The sequence below is a fragment of the Amblyraja radiata genome, chromosome 5 (assembly GCF_010909765.2).
Source record: "Amblyraja radiata isolate CabotCenter1 chromosome 5, sAmbRad1.1.pri, whole genome shotgun sequence".
Classification (NCBI taxonomy): Eukaryota; Metazoa; Chordata; class Chondrichthyes; order Rajiformes; family Rajidae; genus Amblyraja; species Amblyraja radiata.
The window spans coordinates 102,430,658-102,445,254 of NC_045960.1; the positions used below are offsets into that span (position 1 = coordinate 102,430,658).

Consider the following 14,597-nt stretch of genomic DNA (forward strand, 5'->3'; position numbering starts at 1 on the left):
AGTAAGTTGTTGCAAAGTTCTGAAATCCGTGAAGAGTTAACAATATTTCATGATCATCGGCAAGTGTTGACTAACATAATTGTTGCAAAAAAATGATCGCAAACTATTTTGATTTTGCTGTAATGTGTAATGATCTCAGATTTCTGGGAATGTTATAATGGCATGCTCATTTGTGGCCAGAATGCAACTGGTAGACTAAATACCCATAAATACTAATCACCCATTCATGCTTCTAAAGTCTCTGCTTTTTCCTCTATGCCCTACCACTATTTGATTTCCCAGAGTATGTTCTTTCTCTCTCTCTCGCTCTCTCTTTTTTTCTGGATTAAATTCTATCTGCTACTGCCATTGTTTAAATACCTTTCTTCAGTATCTATGACTTGAAAATGTAATAATCGGACCTCCTACATTCTCATCCAAGTCTTAATGTATACATATCTTGCAAAATCAATTAAATGTTTAAAATGTTAGTCCTTAAACCTAGCAACATTAGAACATAGAATTGTAGGGCACATGAACAGCCCTTCATGACATTCTGGTTTATAACAGGTTGTTATTGAATCGCTATTTTGATCCATAGCTAACTAGTTTCTGTCAATGCAAATAGCATAGGTACATTTTATTGTCTCTTGCCTCTATTCTCTTTTGCAATTCTGCATTTTGTACTCTAAATTTAAACCAAGTTTCTAAAATGACTTACTTCTCGGTAAATATTTCTTGTGAAAATACTGAATTCACAGTTATTTTTGAATTGATTGCAATTTTAACATTTTAGTAATTGTGAAGGGATTGGTATTACTACCAATCCGCTACATTTTATTAATAAGTTTTATTTTCTAAAATATGTCATTCAGTTTAATGTAAGCTGCGTTTGTCTTCAATATAAAATTAGGCTGGTGAAAATGTGCATTTGAAATATTTTCTTACAAGTTCCATGTTAATGCGAAACCCCTTAATAATGTAAAATCCCATAATTATGTAACGTATTTCATTTTCTTGTAAGTTTGATTTTTGTTAGCAAAAGCTATATCTCCTGCAGTTATTTAGTGAATTAACAAAACATACACATTTTTCTGCAATCATATGAAGTGCATTCAAATATCTGGATGTTTTTTTTTAGATGTGGACTTCATGGCCACTATTTCACCTTTCCCAAATTCCAGTTAAGAAAATTACCACCACATGAAATGCAGTCCTTCTGGTGGAACAATACATTTCCTTGTCAAGATTTTGTAAGACCTGGAGAGGAACATCCAGGTTGAGGTGCTTCCATGCACTACTGCTATGAGGTTGCAGGTTTTGGACTGATTATTGGTTTATCCTTGGTGCAATGTTTATTAATGATAGTATACCGTGTACAGTGCATTCTGAAAGTATTCAGACCCCGTCACCTTTCCATATTTTGTTACGTTACAGCCTTATTCTAAAATGGATTAAATCCTTTTTTTTTTTTATCATCATTCTACGCACAATACCCCATAATAAGAAGCGAGAACAGGTGTTTAGAAATGTTTGCAAAGTAATTAAAAACAAATCACTGTAATATCACATTTACATAAGTATTCAGACCCTTTATTCAGTACTTTGTTGAGGCACCTTTGGCAGCGATTACAGCATCAAATCTTCTTGGGTACGATGCTACAAGCTTGGCACACCTGTATTTGGGTAATTTCTCCCATTCTTCTCTGCAGATCCTCTCAAGTTGGATGGGGAGCGTCTATGCACAGCTATTTTTAGGTCCCTCCAGAGATGTTCGATCGGGTTCAAGTCCGGGCTCTGGCTGGGCCACTCAAGGACATTCACAGACTTGTCACGAAGCCACTCCTGCGTTGTCTTGGCTGTGTGCTTAGAGTAGTTGTCCTGTTGGAAGGTGAACCTCAACCCAGTCTGACGTCCAGAACGCTCTGGAGCAGGTTTTCATCAAAGATCTCTCTGTACTTTGCTCCGTTCATCTTTCCCTTGATCCTGACTAGTCTCCCAGTTCCTGCCGCTGATAAACATCCCCACAGCATGATGCTGCCACCACCATGCTTCACCGTAGGTATAGGTGATGAGCGGTGCCCGTTTTCCTCCAGACTTGACGCTTGGCATTCAGGCCAAAGCGTTCAATCTTGGTTTCATCAGACCAGAGAATCTTGTTTCTCATGGTCTGTCCTTTTGGTACCTTTTTGCAAACTCCAAGCAGGCTGTCATGTGCCTTTTACTGAGGAGTGCCTTATGTCTGGCTACTCTACCATAAAGGCCTGATTGGTGGAGTGCTGCAGATATAGTTGTCCTTCTGGACGACTGCCGCTACTAAGAAGAATAAAGACAAGATACGGATTTGTGTTAACCCCAAGGATTTAAATACAGCAATTAAGAGGCCACGTTATCCAATGCCTTCAGTGGACGAGATTGTGGCACAATAGCCGATGCAACTGTATTCACAGTGCTAGATGCCAAGAATTCATTCTGGCAGATTCCACTGGAACATAAATCCTCCAAGCTGACAACTTTCAGTACATTTGAGAATGCCATTTGGTATAAGTCCTGCCAGTGAAGTGTTTCAACAATCCATGGAGCAATTGTTTTCCGGATACCCTTGCTCCATCGTAGTGGACGATTTCCTTATTGCTGGGGAAACGATCGAGGAACACAACGTAAATCTGGCAAAGGTATTGAAGCATGCCGAGGCCATCCATCTCAAACTCAACCCCAAAAAATGCAGATTCAGAGGGAATGAGGTAAAATACCTAGGCCATATAATTACCAAGGACGGCCCGAAAACTGATCCAGCAAAAACCAATGAACTACCAGCACCGACTGACGTGCCCAGCTTGCAGAGGTTCCTTGGCATGGCGAACTATTTGAGCAAATGAATTCCTGATTTCAGTGAAACGTCAACCCCATTACGCCTTCTCACACACAAAGACACTGCTTGGTCCTGGCATGAACAACAACAGACAGCATTTGACACTCTTAAACGGCAGATGACGGCCACCCCTACTCTAGCATACTTTGATCATAGACTGCCAGTTACACTTACATGTGAAGCCTCACAACATGGCCTGGGCGCTGCATGCCTTCAGAATGATGGCCTTGGCAATAAGTCTGTCGCCTATGCCTCGCGCACCCTGTCTGACATAGAACAACGATACGCCCAATTTGAAAAGGAATTACTAGCAGTTGTTTTTGCCTGCAAAAAGTTCAACGATTTCATCTTTGGTCGCACAGTTACAGTTGAAACTGACCACCAACCTCTTATCAGCAAATTCACCTATTCATAACTCCAGCGCGCCTACAACGGATGTTACTATACCGTCAAAAATATGACATCGTCCTCACCTACAAACGTGGAAAGGATATGCACCTGGCAGACACTCTTTCACGTGCACCTCGGAAAACCTGAGAGGATCTGCCCTCGCAGGATGATGACTTTATCGTGATGTTGGTATCCTTCATTCCTTCATCATGGATGGAGGACTTAGTTGCCCACACTGCCACCGACAAGACCCTATGGTCCCTGACCTCTGTCATTAAGCGTGACTGGCCAGACAAGCACTACAACGTTCCTTTGCCAGTCCGATCTTTCTTCCCTGTTCGGGACGAATTAGTGTTACAAGACTGGATTGTTTTAAAAGGACACAAGGCCGTGGTTCCTGCTTCGCTGCATCACCGGTATTTTGACACTGTCCATGCAGGACACCAAGGTGCTGAAGCCACTGTTTCACGGGCGAAAAGCATGACTCATAACATGAGTCACTAATCTACACATCTCCACAGAGAAACTCTAGAGCTCTTGTGAGAGTGACCATCAGGTTCTTGGTCACCTCCCTGACAAAGACCCTTCTCCCCCGATTGCTCAGTTTGGTCGGGCGGCCAGCTCTATCAAGAGTCCTGGTGGTTCCAAAGTTCTTCAATTTAAGAATGACGGAAGCCACTGTCCTCTTCGGGACCTGCAATGCTGCAGAAATTGTTTTATACCCTTCCCCAAATCTGTGTCTCGACACAATCCTGTCTTGGAGGTCTGCGGACAATTCCTTCATCTTCATGGCTTGGTTTTTGCTCTGACCTGCAGTGTCACCGGTGGGACCTTATATAGACAGGTGTGTGCATACTTATGTAAATGTGATATTTCAGTTATTTATTTTTAATTACTTTGCAAAAATTTCTAGACGCCTGTTTTCGTTTCTTCATTCTGGGGTATTGTGTGTAGATTGATGATTAGAAAAATGAATTTAATCCATTTTAAAATAAGGCAGTAGCGTAACAATGTGGAAAAACTGAAGGTGTCTGAATACTTTCTGAATGCAATGTATGTAGTGGCCTCTGCCTTTATGCTAATCATCATGCCTATCTATACTAATCCCATTTGCCTACATTAACTCCTTGTTCCCCTGCTCATACCTATCAAGATGCCTCTTAAATGTTAATGGTTGTGAATCTGGAATCTTATACCAGATATTGATTTTATGCACTGAAGTGGCTTGGGCAACAATGATTTTGTTTTCCCTATAGGTTGGTGTTAGTTTGTGGCCCCAAGTTTCCCCTGCTGTGTTTCAGTTAGTAGTATCAGCTGCATATTCTCCTTGAATATGAAAAAAATGAATTGGTAATTAAAGTCAGTTATTCAAGGAAAATATCTCATTGATATATCGGTGTTTAATCATTGTTTAAATCTGAAATTCTACTACATTTTTTTTGTGATTTTGGCATTTTAAATTTCTAACTAGAGCCGTAGAGTGATACAGTGTAAAAACAGGCCCTTCGGCCTAACTTGCCCACACCGGCCAACAATGTCCCAGCTACATTAGTCCCGCTTGGTCCATATCCCTCCAAACGTATCCTATCCATTTACCTGTCTAACTGTTTCTTAAATGATGGGATAGTCCCAGCCTCATGGCAGCTTGTTCCATACACCCATCGCCCTTTGTGTGAAAAAGTTACCTCGGATTCTTACTAAATCTTTCCCTCCCCTCACCTTGAACCTATGTCCTCTGGTCCTCAATTCCTCGACTCTGGGCAAGAAACTGTGCATCTACCTGATCTATTCCTCTCATGATTTTGTACACCTCTATAAGACACCCCCCCTCCTGCGCGCCATGGAATAGACCTAGAGACCTAGCCTACTCAACGTCTACAGCTCACACCTCTAGTCCTGGCAACATCCTTGTAATTCTTTCTGAACCTTGACAATATCTTTCCTATAACATGGTGCCCAGAACTGAACGCAATATTCTAATTGTGGTCTCTCCAATGTCTTATACAACTGCAACATGACCTCCCAACTTCTTGGATGTTACAATATTTTTTTTCCCCTCAGATCATTTTATTTATGCAGTATGGTTGTAGCATGTATCTCAATTTATGCCAAACATTGGCCACTGCTATTGGTTTCTGCTTTTGTCTCTTTAACTGTATGCTAATAATGATACTTTGCTTTATTTCATTTGCTTCTGCTTGTCCTTTTATCTATTCTGTGCAGAATACCTCTGCTGTGCCCTTGCCATCATCTCCCTCTTTATCAAATGCTGCTGAGAAGAGCAAACTGGAGGTATTACCTTAGGACTTATAAAATAGCAATGAACATTGAATGAGACGCATTTTACTCTGCTCCGTTTAGTTATCCCTACATTTTTACAAGTGTTTCGTAGCAATGCAGGTCACAAAATAAATATGGTGCCAATGTTTCCAAGTACAGTAGTATGCTTGGTCTGTTTTATTGCATTGACTTCTTAACATTAGATTTGTGCATGTATATAGTGGTATTGATTTGCAAAATTGTTTATTAAAAAATAAGTCGGACCCTTTCCTTTATCTAATATTGGTAATGTGGAAAAAATGGTTTGCACAAAATACAAGTATTTAAAATGTGCACCACCAGTAAATATGACTTTTTGAGCAATTGAAATTGTACAATAAGTAGATCAGTACCTTCAACCTCTCAGCATTTATCTTCTCAATTCCTTCCAAAATCTTGTGCATTAATCTGTTCATTCTGATTAATGAATGAAGGCCAGTCTATCCTGCTGGTTTTCTTGCAGCAAATCCATCCTAGGAGTCTAAAGTTAATTCTAAGAGAACTGCACTGACTCCTAAGTAAATATTATCAGTCCTTTTAAATGTTTTGCATGGCTATTATAAATTTTACAGTGAACCTACTAGTTTCAAGGGAGTGCAGGAAACAGAACCAGGTGGGCTCAAGAGCAACGTGGGAACAAGGGCCCTGATGATTTGAAGGAGACTGCAGATTATCAGCTTTACTATATTCTCTTTCTGGTTTTTGTACCAAAGTGATTACATATAATTTTCCTGCATTAGATCTACCTTTCACTTATTGAACTTCTAGACTTTGTAGGGCCTGGTATAGTATTGCCAGTCACTTTCATCAGTTTGCCAAAGGTTACTAGGTTACTAATTGTCATATGGACTACTTTCACTCTTCATTAAAATAAATTGCAAATAGGAATTTGAAGTATTATCTAATCACAAATGGACAATGGGAACCCATTTTATACAATACTAGACTAAGTGGGACCCCCAGCATCACACGGAAGGGCTGGTCCCCCCCAACGCAATACTCCACCTCTCCAATTCCAATATTGGAGGCCAGTGAGGGGGGGCTTTCTGGAGCGCTAGTATGGGTGTTGTGGGCTGAAGGGACTGGTTTCCAGAGGGCTAGTATGGACATTGTGGGCCAAATAGATTCTTGGGCTGGCGGCTCAGTCACTCAAGCCTGTTGTGCTGGCAGCTCACTCACGGCTGGTGGGCTGGCAGTTGACTCACGGCTATTCCTTGAGATTCCATTTCAAGCAAGGTGCAAGGCCACCAAATTCAAGTGCAGTTTCATACCATTTCAAGCAGGGTGCAAGACCACTAAAGCGAGTCTTGACCTCTCCCTCCTCCATCTTGCAGAGACTGAGCCACGCCTACACTTCTGGGTTTTATAGTCCCTCTCCCCCTCCCACCAGAAGGGGCGTGGCCTTCATGGTGTGATTGACAGGAGAGACAATCTCAACATTTTTTAAACACTAATAACTCTTTTATTTGTCATCGATGGGAGAAATCCTCAGCACCTGATGAGCGGAGGGGGGCTTTGAGTAAGATGGCCAAAAATCACAGCCGTACGTGGTAGCGTTTTTTCTAAAATCAATATAAAGCACAAACAGGAAGTGGTCAAGATTACACTTTTAATTATATAGAAGGCAACTTTAATTAGGCATGGCAACTTTAATTAGGCAAGGCATTTTTAATTAGGCAAGGTAGCTTCAGCATTTCCAAACCAAATGCAACACAGCTTTAGCATTTCCAAACCAAAGGCAACACAGCTTTAGCATTTCCAAACCAAAGGTAACACAGCTTTAGCATTTCCAAACTATATTTTCAAACCACAATAAGGGCACTGACAGGTCAGTAAAAGCACTCACAGTTTAATAGATATGTGCTCAGTGTTATTCACAGCTCTGACTGAGAGACGTGACCCTCTCGCTCCCCCCCCATCTCGCAGAGACTGACTGAGGCACTCAACACTTCTGGGTTTTATAGTCCCTCCGGAAGGGGCGTGGCCTTCAGGAAAGAGAATCTCAACATTTTTTAAACACTAAACTCTTTTATTTTTAATCGATGGGAAAAATCCTCATGTCCTGCGCAGCGGAGGGGGACTGAGTAAGATGGCCAAAACTCACAGCCGTAAGTGGCAGCGTTTTTTCTAAAATCAATATACACAACAACAGGAAGTGGTCAAGATCAGACTTTTAGTAATATAGATTTTTGTGAAAGACTACTTTTTTAAACAAAAGGCAATAAGCATCTTGAACTTGAAGTGTTTTTTGCTGTAACTTATTTAATTTTATTTAGAGAGAAAAGTACAAAAGGAAAGATGAAAAGAGGGGAGGCAAAGATCAAGAGAAACCTGGTGCTTATGACAAAGTAAAAATGGTAAGTTCAATAATTTATCCGTTTTGTGTTCTTCAAAGGTATCAAAGGTATTTTATTGGTCACATTCACATACACCTAGGTGTAGTGAAGTGAAATGCTTCTTGCCATTTTGCAGCACATAAAGAAGGAATACAGACATAACATTAATAAGAGTTTTAAACATAAAGAACATCCCCCCACAATGGTTCCCATTATGAGGGAAGGCACAAAGTCCAGTCCCCAACCCCAGTTCACCCATAGTCGGACCTATTGAGGCCTCCACAGTTGCCTCTACGGAGGCCCGATGTTCCAGGCCGTTCTCGCCGGGTGATGTTGCTCCGGCGTCGGGAGAGTCCTCTCAGCGGCTTGGGAACCCTGGAACGGCCGTTTCCGTACTGGAGGCCGCGGCTTCCGAAGCCAACAAGGCCGCGCCGGTTGGAGCTCTACAACTGGCGATCTCATCTAGAGATCCCAGGCTCCCGGTGTAAAGTTCAGCGCCGCCGCCCGCAGCTGGTCGCTCCACAGTCCCGCAGCTCCGCGATGTTTCCCTCAGCGATCTTCAGCTCACCGGAGCTCCAGCGCGGCGACCCGGGCAAGGCATCGCCCGCTCCGCGATAGCGCTCCAGCGCTGTGCCGCCGCCGAAGCCGAGGTTCTGGGGGGTCCCCGACAGGAAACGCCGCTCCAGGCCCGCTGGTAGGCCGCGGGGACGGGTCGAAGCTGCAGCCCGGAGAAAAGCTGCCTCTCCGACCAGGTAGGGACCCTGAAAGGTAGTTTCCCCCTTCTCCCCCCACATAAAAAAGTCTAGACCTCCAAACAAAACACTTTAACTAACTTAAAATAAAAATAAAAAGATGAAAAGACAGACAGCTGCTGGCTGGGCAGCCATGCACAGGACAGCTCCCCATTTACACACTTAAAGTGCTGGTGTTGATATTAAGTAACAACTTAAAGGTGACAAAGATGTAGTTGAGTTGTTGAATGTCATGTCTATTATCCCGTAAGCATTTTTAGTTTCGAGAAGATTGGGTAGAAGCATAATGTTTGACTGCAAATTATGAAGAGTGGCAATAGTGGTTTTTACAATTGCTCATCCATGTATGAACAGGATTAGGAATTAAGTAATAAACAATACTAATTTTGATCTGAATAACTAAACAGTACCAAACAGGATAGGCCAAAGGACGACTTCACTCTGCTTAGTTGCTGCCCTAAGATAGGCTTTATGGGAATAACAGTTGGCTTTATGGAGCCAACTGACCTATTTATTTCAGAAACGCAAGGGGGAATACATTGTAGTCCTAGCATGCATGTGTAGCCAGTGGTTCAGATTTGTCTCTATAATGAATGGAAAAATCGAGGAAATGTGGCATCTCTCAAGTGTTTTTCTGTTTTAAGTTTACTATAACTAAAAAGGGATGCGCTGAGAAAAATAGAATCATTTATATCCTCCACATTTCATTTTGGGTCACCAGGTTATTATTGCTCACCGGTAGATACACTGCTTCAAGCTAGCAGGTTACCACATCCCTGGTTAGTTCCCACCACTGATCAACTATTTGATATATTGCCAAAGTACGCTTTTGGAGGAAAAGGGTAAATAAAAGTACATTGTGCAATTTGGCACATGGATTAGTCGAACCAATTGCAGATCAATAACTACTCAAGTAAAATGTGAAATACCCAGTGGATGACTTGAATCACTTTAGCAAAGTGGAAGCAAAAGCATGGTGGGTCGTATGGCTGCATTATTTATTCATTATCAAAGGGGCTTGGGTTATCAAGTCAAGTCAAGTCACATTTATTTATATAGCATATTAAAAAAAACAACTCTCGTTGGCCAAAGTGCTTTACATTTGTTATAAGAATAGTATAAACAAACAAACTACATACATACACACATATAACCCTCGCTCAGTGGACGTCAGGAAAGGCTTGGGAGTATAGATAAGATTTTAGTCTTGACTTAAAGGAGTCGATGGAGGGAGCAGTTCTGATGGGAAGGGGGATGCTGTTCCACAGTCTAGGAGCTGCAACCGCAAAGGCGCGGTCGCCCCTAAGCTTATGCCTAGACCGCGGGATATTCAGCAGCCCCAAGTCGGCCGATCTGAGGGACCTGGAGGTGGAGTGGTGGGTGAGAAGACTTTTAATGTAGGAGGGGGCAAGCCCATTGAGGGCTTTGTAGACATAGAGGAGGGTCTTGAAATGTATTCGGAACTGCACAGGGAGCCAGTGGAGGGAGGCCAGGATCGGGGTGATATGGTCCCTTTTTCGGGTGCCCGTCAGGAGTCTCGCTGCGGCGTTTTGGACCAGTTGCAGGCGGGACAGGGAAGATTGGCTGATGCCAGTGTAATGGCCAGTTCTCACGGTGCGACCTGAAGCAAGATGTCACCCGAGTGAAGTGGTCGTGGTCCAGCACGAGTTCCGCACGATATAACGGGGGGTAGATAAAGAGTTCCCACGGTACTCGGCATTTCTGTTATTTGTGCGAGTGACTTGTCCGTCTCCCGATCTTTCCCGTTAATCTTGAATGAACACCGTGGACTGTAGTGTTGTTAATCACGTGGTACAAATGATGTTACTTTTTTTCACACACTATATTGGTTTTTCTCACCCGAGCTCTTTAATGAGCTGAAGAATAATCTGTTTTTTTTTTAGACAAATGTTGTTTGGTGTGATGCACCTTCTCTCAATATGTGCAAGAAGTCGTCTTTTTATTTTGTCAAATAGGAATAAAGACTGTGTCTCACATTGACCGTGATGATTGTCTTATTTTATTATCTACTGAGAGGTGAAACTTTCAGTCTGAAGAAGGCTCTCGACCCGAAACGCCACCCGTTCCTTCTCTCCAGAGATGCTGCCTGTCCCGCTGAGTTGCTCCAAGCAACTGGTGTCTATCTTCAAAGGACTGACCACCGGGCTGGATGTCGGGGCTGGCGTGTTGCGTTTCACAGACCGAACTGTCCAATTAATAGTAACAGATGGGCACTCCCTCTCAACCACATTCTCTTGCCTTCTCCCCATAACCTCCTGACAGCCGCACTAATCAGGAATGTATCTATCTCTGCCCCTATTATTCACCCTTTTGACAGTAGTTTTGTTTTATTGGAGATGCGGGAGACACCGGATGCTGGAATACTGAGCAAAACACGAAGTGCTGGAGGAACTCGGTGCATTTGTGTTTAAGAAGGAACTGCAGATGCTGGAAAATCGAAGGTACACAATAATGCTGGAGAAACTCAGCGGGTGCAGCAGCATCTATGGAACGAAGGAAATAGGCAACGTTTCGGGCCGAAACGTTGCCTATTTCCTTCGTTCCATAGATGCTGCTGCACCCGCTGAGTTTCTCCAGCATTCGTGTGTGTGGGTGGGAGTTGGGGGGAGGGGGGGGGGGAGAGAGATAAGGCAGCCTAAAGAAAGGGTCGCCTGTCCATTTCCCTCCGTAGATGCTGCCTGGCCCGCGGAGTTCCTCCAGTCATGCCTGTGTGAGAGGGAGGGATGGAGAGAGAGAGAGAGAGAGAGGCACACACAAGGTGGATGTGAAATCTCACCTGCCTGTTTCAGTGACAGACACCCACCGCCAGTAAATGAAGACACGCCCATCTGTCTCTCCCTCGACTCCCCCACCTTTCCCTCCCAACTCCAGTCCCGTCCCGACCCCCTGGGAAACTGAAGGGAGTTGCCTGCCCGCTGTAATTAAAGAGTTCCCACGGTAGACTGTAAAACTGGGACCCTGGTTCTGGACTCCCCCAACATCGGGAACATTGTTCCTGCATCTAGCCTGTCCAATCCCGTAGATACGGATTAGACCGGTATCTAGTTATTTACTTTATTAATGATTTCAATTAAATATTGATAACATCAGACCGCAAACATTATTTCTTGAGTGTTAGTGCTGGACTTTGACTCGACCTTCCTAGTTAGCCGGCGCCTGAGACTGAGCCAAGCAATGTCCAGACCTGACTTCAACACAAAGTGATGGAGGAACTCAAAGGGTCAGGCTCGTCCAACGCTCTGTGTTTTACTCGTGATTCCTCCATCTGCATTTCCTCGTGTCTACAGACCAGAGTTGCCACTTGACTCCGAGATGACCATCACAGAGCATACGGAAGATAGACACGAAATGCTGGAGTAACACAGCGGGACGGGCATCATCTCTGGAGAGAAGGAATGTGTGACGTTTCGGTTAGAGACCCTTCTTCAGAGTCTCGTCCCGAAACGTCACCCATTCCTTTTATCCAGATGCTGCCCGTCCATGATGTTATGTCTGTCTCCAGTATTACTGTGTCTATCATCGGCGCAAACCAACATCCACAGTTCTTTACGACATATTATGATTAGAGGATACCGTCTTGCCATCACTCGGATTACCCGCTTCATTTCCAAAACGTTGCCACCTCTCTTTACTTTGCTTACTGAAGCCTGATCCTTGTCCGACCCAGTGCTCTATCGCCCAGCCTCTCATCTTTCAATCGGGTTCGGCCAGGAAGGAACTGCAGATGCTGGATTAAAACGAAGATAGACACAACATGTAGCTCAGCGGGACAAGCAGCATATCAGAAGGGTCTCGACCCGAAATGTCACCCATTCCTTCTCCCCAGAGATGCTGCCTGCCGTCGATTTACTCCAGCATTCTCTTTAAACCGGCATCTGCTGTTCCTTCCGACACGTGCACAAGAAATAGGCAACTTTTCGGGCCGAAACGTTGCCTATTTCCTTCGTTCCATAGATGCTGCTGCACCCGCTGAGTTTCTCCAGCATTTGTGTGTGGGGGTGGGAGTTGGGGGGGGGGGGGGGGGAGAGAGATAAGGCAGCCTGAAGAAAGGGTCGCATGTCCATTTCCCTCCGTAGATGCTGCCTGGCCCGCGAAGTTCCTCCAGTCTTAGAAACTGCTTTAGACAAAAAGAGACACAAACTGCTGGAGTAAAATAGCTCAGCAAGTGAGGTACCTGAACACTCAAAAATGAAAAAGAATGAAAATGTGATTATTTCACCTCCCTTCAACTATTTTGTGTTTCAGCATGAGAGGGATTATAACATTAGAGACATTCATCTTGTAGTGATGTGTTAATGAAGAATTGCAGACATCAATCTGATAGTAAAAAATATATTTATTTAACAATGAGGTAAAACAAGCACTGACAATCAAACTGCTCAGTTACTCACCGTTCGCAGGAGTTCCCACGGTACCCGCAAGAGTTATTACGGATATCGCACGGATATCGCACTGGCCACTATGTTCATACAATGTTGCAACGCTGCTCAAGTCACTCTTGGAGAAATTCAAAAATGTTTGAATTTTCTCCCGACCTTACCAAGTCACACGACTACCTGCCGTTAGCGCCACGGAGGTCCTCGGTGGTCCACGAATGCCGTACTGCTATCGCAGAAGGTTCCCACGATGTTAAATCTTGTTAAGTCTTGCTTCAGGTCGCACAGTGAGAAAGCCCTTTAAAGAGAGTTGCAGTAATCTAGGCGGGAGGAGATAAAATGACCAAGTGGGACCAAGTGGGGTTGTTTCTCACAATACAATTTCTCTCTCCCTCTCCCCCTCTCTCTCCCCCTCCCCCTCTCCCTCTCTCTCTCTCTCTCTCTCCCCCTCTCTCTCTCTCTCCCCACCCCCCCAGCATTCCCGGTATTAGTTGGCAGGTATGCTAGGGCCCTTTACAACTGCAGAAGGACCCCTTTGCCCCTATACTCAACTCCTCTTGTTATAAAGGCCAACATACCATTCGCTTTCTTCACTGCCTGCTGTATCTGCATGCTTACTTTTAGGGGGGTAGGGAAGGGAGAGGGGTTATGGAGGGTGGGAGGGGGTGACTGGGTAGGCAGTGACTGAGGGTAGGGGAAAGGAGAGGCAGTAAGAGGTAAAGGAGGGAGGGGAGATAAGAAGGACAGTGAAGAGGAGGGGGAGGGAGTGTTGGGGGATGAGGGGAAATGAACCGCGCCTGCGCAGTTGGAGGCTATGGGTGAGTGTTGGAATATTGCGTTGGGTGAACGGGTTACGTTGGGAGAACTGGTGATGGGGGTGATTGGCTCCGGGGGCGCCTGTCTCCGGTGTGAGCGCCGACGCCGAGTTCGGGGACCAGCCGTCCCGTGTGATGCTGCGCTCCCCTCCACGCTTTGGGGGACGGGGCCCAACAGGTCCCACTTGGTCTAGTAATTTCTAAAATTCTATGCTTAGTTATAAACCATCCTCTCAGACTACAGGTATGTAATGTTGCCGTTTTCATTGGAAGAAAGCCATCTCAATTGATGAAGCCAACTTGCGAATGGTTTTGTTTCCATTACTCATTCCAAATGCTGGTCTTTCATTTAAACATTTTATGTTGACCTTGTGCTTTTTTTTCTTTTTTTTCAGTCACCTCCCCATTCCATAGGGCTACCTCCAAGCATTCTTAGCCTAACTGGAGAAGAATTTCCTGCTGAGAAAGAAAGCATTGTTACTGCAACTTGTGTGAGTATATTTTTCTCGATGTGATGAGAATGGAAATTGTCCACCAAGGGCTAAAGTGTAGGAAATATTTGACATGCCTGAGGTAGGGCCTTGTCAAACATGGAGGGGATAGGAAGCCACATTAAAATTAGTGAAATGATGATTATAGCTAAGTAACTGGAAGAATGTAATAGATTCTTGTCGGACATGACATGCAAATGTAACTGATAGTTGTTGAAGTAATGTGCTGATAGTAATTGGCAGTCG

General features: G+C 44.1%; 1 protein-coding gene across 2 annotated transcripts in view; it reads left to right on the forward strand.

Annotated features, from left to right (window-relative positions):
• The window catches only part of smap1 (small ArfGAP 1), a 75,627-nt gene that overhangs the window by 25,271 nt on the left and 35,759 nt on the right, over positions 1–14,597 (forward strand). Inside the window, exons 5-7 of one of the 2 annotated variants that reach the window (XM_033021906.1) lie at positions 5,465–5,533; positions 7,837–7,917; positions 14,256–14,351. In XM_033021906.1, the coding sequence (XP_032877797.1) occupies positions 5,465–5,533; positions 7,837–7,917; positions 14,256–14,351 (246 nt within the window). The remainder of the gene's footprint in view (positions 1–5,464; positions 5,534–7,836; positions 7,918–14,255; positions 14,352–14,597) is intronic. The other variant, XM_033021907.1, reaches the window with a different exon arrangement.